Here is a 10814-nt window from a genome sequence, read left to right on the forward strand (position 1 = left end):
GCCCAGCTGTTCAGAAGCAGGCTGTCGGCCGGCCAATGGCCGGCCTCTCGGCCAGCTTCGGCTTTCAGCGCGGCTCAGCCGAGCCGAGGCATATGCGCTTGGCTCGACTGAGCCGCTCGGCCACGTTCGGGAGCTGTAGGGGCTATAGTGAATAGCCCGTACAGCACCCCTTCGGTTCTACTGAACCCGAAGGGGTCCTGGGGCCGAAGCTAGCTATCCTTTGGCAGCTTCGTGAATGGATCCCATAGTTGAACTGCAACGTGAGCTGAATTGGAGAATCTTTCCAAATCAGCTATTTTGGCCTAGATTGTTCACTTCTCTTGCCTTCTCCAAACTCTTCACCCTTTTCTGAATAACCCTTTCCATACTTCAACTTGCATATGTACATATAATATACTGTATGTGTTGCATGCAAACCATCCTCCACTTTCATTGCTTATTAAAGTATACCTTAATCCAAACTTTCTTTTGTACGTGTTTTTCTTTAATTTGGTTAGAGTCTGGAAGATTTGTAACCCCTTCCAGGTTGCTATCTATTTGTCCTGGTGCCCAGTGATCTTCCAATTTTCCAATGGGGACACTAGTTCCAATGACCACATCTCTTCCTGTTCTATTAGATCTAATGAAGGGAGAAAAAAGGTGGAAGACCTAACATTCTATGAGAAAGAAATGGAGATGGTATCAGAGAGTGATTATTGTATATTAAAGCACAAGGGAATTGTACACAGCGTGCAGTCTGTTAATGCAACTGAGGGTGATGCAGAGGGTAGAAGTGTTTGCAATTTATCAAAACTGCAACTTTCATTAAAGTAATACCTGGTAATCCTACATGAATTGTCTTCCTCAGACACCTAATCTCACAGGGTGACAATTGTCTCCCAGTTGTGCTTCTGCATTGTCATCCTGTCATATGCTCCCTGGTTGAGATTATAAGCATCTACAGGTGAAACTCGAATAATTAGAATATCGTGCAAAGTTCATTTATTTCACTAATGCAACTTAAAAGGTGAAACTAATATATGAGATAGACTCATTACATGCAAAGCAAGATAGTTCAAGCCGTGATTTGTCATAATTGTGATGATTATGGCTTACAGCTCATGAAAACCCCAAGAACCCCAAATCCACAACCTCAAAAAAGTAGATTATTACATGCAATCAATAAAACAAGGATTGTACATAGAACAATATCGGACCTCTGAAAAGTACAAGCATGCATATGTACTCAGTACTTGGTTTGGGCCCCTTTTGCAGCAATTACTGCAATTACTTTTGCACGATATTCTAATTATTCGAGTTTCACCTGTATGCAGATGCACATTGTTCAGGAATGGTGGTCTGTTGTTACTATCAGGAAGCCAGCCCAGCAATGATTTGCAGCCTATACTGGAATGAGTGTATGTAGACAGGAAGTGGATGGAAGATCTTGAAGAAGGAGATCAGCAGCTCCAAGGTCTACAAAATGTGTTTAAAAAAAGATAACAGCAGTGTTTTATTGAAAATGGCAATTGTTTATGAGACTGTGCAAACTAAATGCATAGGTTTAGATCTACTTCAATACCAAAATACTACATATAGCATAATATACTTCTACAGCATAAGCAGATAGAAGGAGAGGAAGAAGGAAGTTCAAAACATGTTTAGATGTACAATAGTAAGCTCTCGCCTATTTAAAAGTACACATGCAAAATTAGTCACAACTGGGCGCAAGAATGGTTTTGCTCTATCTACTCACTGTAAATTACCCACCCACAAAGTGTCTTAACTATTTTATTGTAAGTTAGAGAATTAGAGGGTGCAAAAACAGGATGAATGTGTTCCTCATAAACTGAGTGATTTGTTCACCTGTACTCTTAACCGTTTTCAAACTAGAAACCTGCCGAGAATGGCACCAAACTGCGATAAGACATTTCTACTTACTGTCAGCCTTTCATCTAGTCTACTAACTTATGGAACTGTAGACCACATGTCCTGTGTTTGTTCTGCCTGTGTGAATGTAAATACAGTAAATATTAGTCTTTCCTTATGTAATTTGGTCCCTCTTGCACAAGAGCAGATTGCTCACACTGAAGTGAGAAAAAAAGGTCATATACAGTAAGCATGCAGGATATATATATATATATGCGTGCTGCAATGTGATATTTATGTGCAATTTTAAAGCTTGACATGTTTGGTGTTTATTTACCCCACGTGAGCCCATCTTTTCAATTTTACAAAAAATTGGGTACTGATAAATGTTTTATAACATAACGTGGGGAAAATATTTATTTTAACATTTTCAGAACTTTTTTCATTATATAGTAAAAACTAAAAATCTCAGTGGCGATTAAATACCACCAAAAGAAAGTTCTATCTGTCCCCAAAAAAACGTTTAACATTTATTTCAGTACAGCTTTTCATGATGGAATAAATGTCAGTCAAAATACCTCAGTGCTGAATGCTGAAAAATGGCCTGGACAGGAAGGGGGTTTTACACCCTGATCAGCAAATAGTTAATAGGTGAGCAAAGGTTAGTCTCTTAAGAGCAGCCTTGTCCACAAGAATTCAACAATTTATTCAAAGCCATTTTTTTGCAAATTTGTTTCGGCAGCTTAATTTAAGTGCACATTTTTTTTCTCTTACACATGACATTTTGTCTGCTGAACGACCGACCTGAAGCCAAGTGAGCCGAACGCTGTTCGGCTATTCACTTCAGGCTGGTATGACGGGTGGCTTTGGGTTGGTCGAACATGCACAGCATGTTCGGCTGACCTGAAGTGCAGAAGGAGTTCGACTCCTCCGGCAGGCTACTCGCTGCTGTTCGGTCTATTCTTATAGATGCCGAACAGTAGTGAGTAAATAGCCGAATGCCACTCAGCGGCATTCAGCTCGGCTGTTCTGCTCGGTCCCTCTGTGGGACCGAGCAGAACAGAAAAATAGTTTAAAAAGTGCAAAAAAATAAATAGAAAATGATTGTGCGGAGCTAGCAGTGACAGCTAGCTCCGCCCAACTGTTTTCTATCGGCCGGCGGTTCTGCTGCCGTAAAAAAAATAAAAATGTTCTCCATAGGAATGCATTACTAGATTCCTATTGGCTATTTCAATTTGCAATAGCCAATAGCAGACTAACTATTGCACCCGCCTTCTGCTGCTGTCAATCACTAGAGGGGACCTGATGGAGAACTGAAGGTCCCCTCTGCTGATTGACAGAAGCAGTGGGCGGGTGCAATAGCTAGTTTGCCATTGGCTTTTGCAAATCGAAATAGCCAATAGGAATCTAGCAATGCATTCCTATGGTGACATTTTTTTTTTCTGACCGCAGCCGCAACGGCTCCATGTCAGAATAAAAAAAAAACAGGGAAAGTTTTACCTTTCTTGGAAAAAGTGTTTATCTCCTGGGCAGCCGGGAGCGGGAGACTCCCGGAGCGCCCGGGAGACTTTGCTGTCTGGAGATCAGTGTCCCTGGTCCACTTGCTGATCTCTCTGCAAGTGGCCGGAGCCAGCCGTGAGATGATGGCTGGCTCCGCCCAGCTGTCAGAAGCAGGCTGTCGGCTGGCCAATGGCCGGCCATTCGGCCAGCTTCGGCTTTCAGCAAGGCTCAATCGAGCCGAGGCATATGCCTTCGGCTCGACTGAGCCGCTCGGCCAACTTCGGGAGCTGTACGGGCTATAGGAAATAGCCCGTACAGCAGCCCTTCGGTTCTACTGAACCGAAGGGGTCCTGGGGCCGAAGCTAGCCGAAGGATCAGCGGAAGCTACGGCTAGATCCTTCGGCTGCTTCGTGAATAGACCCCTAAGTATTGCAGTAAAAATACTTTTTATATTTTGTTGACCTATTGGAGTTGGTCCAGAGAAAGAAAATAATGCATGGACCAGTTTGCTTCAACAAACATAATATTCCTTCCTTATTCACCAGGGAAAACAGTGCTATTTCCTGTAAATATTATCATCCATTCAAATTGTGTGGATTTTTAATACTCATCCAGCCCTTTTTTGAAGCAGCGTACTGAGGAAGGCAGTTCTTGCAAAAGACTATTCTACATTTTCACATCTTCTAGAATAAAGAACTATTACTGTATGCAGAGGTTAAAGGAGAACTATGGGATTAAGGCTTTTCCCCATAGTTCTCCTTAGGGTAATGAGAGGACACAAACTAGCGTCCTCCCGTCACCCTAAGCTCAGTATACCGCGAGCTACAGCTCGCGGTATACTGAGACGCCGCAGCTGAAGCGGATCCCGACAATTATGTCTGGATCCGTCCAGCTGCGTGAGTGACAGCTGGCTCTGCCTATCTAGAGGCAGAGCCAGCTGTACCCGCCCCCTCCCCCGTCCGATCCGCTGTCAGCGCTGGAGGATCGGAGCGGGGAGGGGGGAATCCAGCCCCTCCCCTGTCACGGCAGAGAGCTGTGACAGGATCGAGAGGTGAGCGAATGCCAGTATGTGTTCGCTCACTTCCCGATCTACTGAGCCGACCTGTGACAGTCTCATTGTCACAGGTCGGCTAGAACTATGAGGTGAGTGCATTTCACTCACCTCATAGTTCTCCTTTAAATCACTTTTCCTCTATTTGCAAATAATGCCCCCTTGTCTTTTTACTAGTAGTTACCTTGAAGGAAACAACTTTTCCAGTAAATTGTACATACAGACCATTAATGTATTTATACGAATTCCATATGTGACTACATCCAGTGACCAGACAAAGCTCTCTGACACCCAAGGTAAATATGGCAAACTGTCCCCTCCCCAGCTGAAATAGATCATGGTTACGCATAGGATGTAGTGTGCTAAATCGGCAGCCTCTGCCTGCTGGGTCTAGTGTTACACCCCTTTTGGCCCATGGAAAACAAAATAGGATTGGGGACATGTAACAACTTGTTTGAAGAAGAACTCCAGGTTTTAGAAAAAAATAACCCTTGCAGTGGGGCTACCCCAACACTGCAAGTGTCAAGTGTTAGTTCTTCTCTAGAGGCAAAAAAAGGGAAGAAATACTCCCCCGATCCTCGGTCCTGTCTGACTGCTAGACCTGTCCCCGCAGCCTCTTCTCCCCCCCATCCTAGTCTAAGGACACGTAACGTCATCACGCCCAATACATGTCTATTATCATCTTGTCTACTATATCATCATTACCATCATCTATTAGACGTGAAGATGCCAAAGGGCATGCCACAGCTGGAGTGAAGCAGGAGAGAGGTAAGCAATCAATACCGCAGGGCCGAGGATCAGACGAGTATTTATTCTTCCCAGAAAAGATAGCTGTAACTGCAGCTTTTGCTTATATATAATTGAACTGTATAACCTGACAGCTCAGCCCTGCAGATTACAGCCAATCCTTTGTGACCTGTCAATTTGACGCCGCTGTCAGCACTCCTTATACAGAGCAGAACCTAGCCGTCACACTGTAACAGATGTGCTATGAATCAAGGCAACCTAGTACCAACATTTCTCATATACATATACAATATGTTTAAATGACATGGACCCCATACGGTTGTTTTGCTTTATTGAATTATTTTTGAGATTGAAAACTGACTGAAAGTGGTTGAAATTGATAGAAAATGACAGTATGTGTGGCCAGGATGATTACATACCTAGAAATATTGCCTCTCATAGGACTAACTAGTGAGTGGTGCAGTATAACACCTGCGGCTGCAGTCTTTGTAGAGTGCTTGTTAAAGTGACGCCTGCATGTAAGTATAAGGTAAATGGTGTCATGCTCTGTACAAGAAGGTAAGCAAAATGCTAGTATATTTTGATACTATTGTACATAATTCTAAATTAATTCACGAAATCATAAGAATCTATGACATTTGCAAACCTGAGTAAGAAGGCATTCAGAGTTCACTCAGACAGCAGTATTAGACAAGAGTACAATTTATATTAGCAGCATGTATCATGCAGAAAGAATGAGCGTATATTTAACAGTTAAACTCCAGAGCTTATTTCACATTTCAGCTATTTGGCCTTTTATTTGGCCTTTTATTTGGCAGTCACTTTTTATTACTTACTGTATAATTTAAAAGAAATACATATATATTTTTAAAATGTTCTTTTGGTGGTATTGCCTTCTAATAAATAATTTTATAACATTTAAGGTGCAGTATCAAGAAAGATAATTCATTAAGCCTTTAGCCTGGGTTCACACCTGTACAATTCATCACCGCATGTGCGTTGCACGAGTTTTTACACGTTACCATACAATACGGAATGGGCATACTGTATCTAAGAAGAAGTGCATGACACTTCTTATAAAATCACATTTAACCACAACGCATGATATTACATTACCATGCATTGTGGTGCTTATACGGCTTTTCAAATTAGCACAGCCTAGATAAACACGATGTGCACAAGACTGTAATACAACTGCTGTGTGTACAGTTCATTTCTTTAAATAGGCACATCAGTAAGACCTGATGTCCACTGTTGGCAGGACACACTTCCATTGACCTTCTAAGTAAGTTGCAGTAATCAGAAGATTGTTTGCTGTTTGCAGCCAGGGACAATACAGCTGTATTTACACCTTAAGAGTAAGAAATCATGGACATGGGATGATTCTCATGTCCCCAGTCCAAATGTGCATATCCAGCTATCTTCTATCTGAGGCCATTAGAGATGTGTGATTCGTTTAGTGCCGAATCAGAATTCGGACTAATTTTGCGAAAATTCGGACATTCAGAGACACCTGAGTCTCAAAATCCCAATGCATCCAAATGTGTCCGAATCCGAATTTCCAATTCCGATTTTCGGATCCCGTCTGAATTTCGTTCAAAAATTAAACTGAATCGGACATGTGACTTTTCTGACCATTCAGATGTGTTTTTTTGTTTAATGCATCTGAATGGGTCTGAACACGAATTTTCGATACGGCAAAATGCGAGCCATATTCAGTATATACAGGTGAAACTCGAATAATTAGAATATCGTGCAAAAGTTCATTTATTTCACTAATGCAACAATGTTGGATCGGCTGAGTCGAACTCCTTCTGCATGTTCGGCCAACCCGAAGGCACGCGTAGCAAGCTGATGTACGGCTGAAATCAGCCGTACCAGCCTGAAGTGAGTAGCCGAACAGTGTTCGGCTCACTTCACTTCAGGTCGGTCATTCACTCGGCTGCCCTCGGCAGCTAAGTGAATAGACCCATAAAGCTCAGACTCCTAGACCCGAATGGCATTCGGGATCCGAACTTCCAAATAGCATTCGAGAGCTCCTGAATGCCTTTTGGATCTGGGAGCATCAGCTTTAGTAATATATGTACATAGCTCCAAGACCCGAATGGCATTCGGGAGCTCCCGAATGCAATTTAGGAAATTCAGATCTCGAATGCCATTTGGGTCTAGGAGATTCAGCTTTAGTATTAATATCTGTATATGGTTTTCTGTGGTATTCACAACGAATATTCGTAAAGTCATTCGAAACTAACGAAAAATTTGGATTTTGTCCGAATCCGAAATCCGAACCGAGTAGAATTTCGGATCCAAATCCCGAAATAACAAAATATCTAAACCGAACTTAATTTTTCTGCAGCTTACATGTGTAGGGGCCATCATGAGTCACTTTAGGCTCAGTTTATTAAGATGAATTAGTAATTATAACAGCACTACTTATCTCATTATAATGTTCTCCAAAAAATGTTCAATTCACAAACATAAATGTCACCAAGATGTGTAATCTTTATTTATCCACATTAAATGAAAATGTATCTGATAGTGTTATTTTATGGTGTGATACCCTTACTTACAAAGCAGGATAAATAAGTGAAATAAAATGTAAGCAATATAAGGTAGATAATGTAACAAGGAAATAAAAGCTGAAGAAGAGAACAACACTGTGAACTGAGCCCCTTGACTACAAAAACTGCTTAATAATTAGAACTATGTATACATCATTTACACTGTTTTCATGGGTCAATAGAAAGGGAGAAATTACTGCTTGTATATGGAACACAAACATGTAAATATGGAAAGTAAAATGTAAAAATAACTACTTTGATACTGGCAAGGGGACTAACAACTCCAGCTGGATACAACATCCAGTCTAGACCATCAGGGGTTAATTGCACTACAGCGCATAAAAAGGAAGCCCAGCTTGGCAATCATGTCTATTCCTCAGGAAGAGGAGCGATCTTCTCCCTGAAGCGCATTGAATAACAAGTGCAGAGCATTTGTAAATTGGATAGTGTGCTGGATTTGTTGGAGGGGATATGGCCTGATTTTAAATGAAGACCCATTTTACTGTTTTTTGTCATTGACATCCAGAAAGAACTACAATTTTAAGGGTTAAAACTCTACAATTTAAATTACTTTTCAGTAATTGGTAAACTGGCAGTTCACTGCTTAGCTCTGTACCATATCACTAGACTTAAACTGCCTAAATTGTAATAAAATTGGAAAATGTAATAAAATTGGAATACTATTTGACTATATGAAGTGCTGGTGATACTGTATTCTACATACATACATGCATACATACATGCATACATGCATACATACATACATACATATATTCACAGTCATTTACTAAATAATTGTAGTAATATGTACTGTTATATGAGAAATATAACAATATGCAAACTTTGCATGGGTTTCGTAAGTTTGATATATGTGATCTTTATAAATCTAGTTACTTATTTAATTAGATTTGTAATTGGTTTCAGAGTACTATTTCACTTAATACTTTAGTATTAATATCTGTATATGTTTTGGAAATTGAAGCAGGAAAAATCTTTCTGTGGGTGGCGGGTAAATGTCCAGGCTGCATTTTTTAATATGGTGCGCTGGTGATATCGAATTCCTTATACAACCATATATACATATGTTCCCACTGATTTACTGAATAATTAAATAAATATGTACTGTTAATATTTCTTGATGGTTTCTTATTATGGGGAATATAATATTATTGCTTGGGTTTTCTAAGTTTGACGTGTGTGATTGTTATAAATCTAGTTAATTATTTACTTAGATTTGTAATTGGTTTCAGCGTTCATGTAATACTTTTTGAAAATGAAGCAGGAAAAGCACAATTTGCATTTTCACGTTAGAGAAAGGAATGAGGCCAACAGTTTTCACTTGTGCTAGTCAGCCTGCTATGCTAATATCTATGACAAAGGTGTATCATATGTAGATATACAGCTGGCTGTGTGGTGTGACAGTTCAATACAAGGAAGTGTACCTGCACAGAATCTCCATTCATATGTCAAGTGTGTGAAACACATGCAATACACATTACCTTGCGTTCTAGGAGCTGTGTGCTCATTTTCAGGTTTAAATTCAGCATTTATTAATAAATATTTTATTATTATATATGCCTTGCATTTACATGTTTATTATCATTATACACACTACTTTTGATGAAACACTTCCATCCTTGCATATTAAATATTTTTGGGAAGAACACTGTGTTCTTGTGTAAACAGAATGCTATTGTGTATGGGGATTTAAGTATTTCCTGCCGATCCTCTCACCTTCCTTCTTCAGCCCTTTGTTCCCATGGGAAGGTAATACTAAGTAAGAGTTACAATGTCTTCTGTAACAAGAGAGCTCAGCTGCCGGTAGATAGTAAAGAAGTTATATATTGCAGTAACCTGGACAGCATTATTATCTCCTAATTTAGTGGGATCTTTAAAGCCTTAAAACATGTAAAAATGTTATGCTCATTCTGGTGCATTTTCAATGTGCTTTTATGAGATAAAAAAGATATTTAAGGTGTAAATATAGACAATAATGTTATATAAGTGCATGTCCAGGTAATTTCTGAATAATGGACATTACAAATGTAGTAAGTACAACCACTTAACAAATACTGCTTAGAACATCAAAGTATACCCTCAATTGACTGCTGTTACAGACTACACATTCACATAGTTTTCTTGAAGTTTTCCTAAATCATCCATTCTGCTTTGTTTCCTCTGAGGACAGTAACAAATTCAGATAGCGTGACTAAGGTATTTTAATTGTAGATTATTTTACTTGACTAACTAAAGTTTCTCCTTTTGATGAATTGAGGGTAAAGGAAGAACATGATTTCCTGCTGAGTTTTTCCTATAAGACATGACCTATAGGTGATAGGAAAACATGGAAGTCCATTTACCTAGACACCTCTTGTTTTTAAGCCCTAGATTTGAAATTTTAATTCTGCCAGGTGTTAATTCCTAATGAAGGCTATTACACTTAAAGCAGGTTATGGGGGTTTAAGACACACCTCTTCCTTATGGCACCTCTGCTCTTCCATGTAGGTGCAAACATTTAGATATTTACATACACTCTCACTTAATCTACAGGGCAATTAACCCGAGAAGCTTCTGAAAACCTGGAGGAACATTCACTAGCCAATCATCAACAAGAGTAATGAAGATCAAAAGAAACTATCCACCAATCATGACACTTCAAGAGCAACGGATGTTCTGTATGGCATCAGCTTGATTTAGAAGGTCAGAAAATTCAGGCTTGTGAATTGCTGGAAGACTGCAGGCACTAGTGTTGTCACTTAAGTTGGCACTTAAACATGAGTATCAGTGGAACAGAAAGCTGTAGCAAGAACATAGGGTGCAGGATGGATCATCTCCTCACTGCTGTAAAAAATGAGCTACAGGCTGGCAGTGACAAGGGTGACCCTACAGAGAGGGAGCTTAAAGTAGCATTAGAGGAACCAGACTTATGGTTAAGATTTAAAGAACTCACGAATGAAATGATAGTCACCAAGAATGGCAGGTAAGTGTTTAGTCAAATGTCTTTATTCTTGTCTAGCAACTGAATCAGTAATTAGAAAATATATGGATGAGTATGGGACATAGACGTCTTTGTATAGGATCACTGTGTTCATACAAAGAGTCCAAGA

The 10814-nt window shown here is 39.9% G+C and overlaps 1 protein-coding gene across 2 annotated transcripts in view; it reads left to right on the top strand.

Moving 5' to 3' along the window:
* Positions 1–10481: 10481 nt before the first annotated feature.
* Positions 10482–10814, top strand: part of LOC108787996 (brachyury protein-like) — a 15612-nt gene continuing 15279 nt past the window's right edge. For both annotated transcript variants that reach the window (XM_018557707.1, XM_018557708.1), the window contains exon 1: positions 10482–10687. In XM_018557707.1, coding sequence (XP_018413209.1) covers positions 10482–10687 — 206 coding nt within the window. The remainder of the gene's footprint in view (positions 10688–10814) is intronic.

Source organism: Nanorana parkeri, unplaced genomic scaffold (assembly GCF_000935625.1).
Source record: "Nanorana parkeri isolate BGI_ZX_2015 unplaced genomic scaffold, ASM93562v1 scaffold296, whole genome shotgun sequence".
NCBI lineage: Eukaryota > Metazoa > Chordata > Amphibia > Anura > Dicroglossidae > Nanorana > Nanorana parkeri.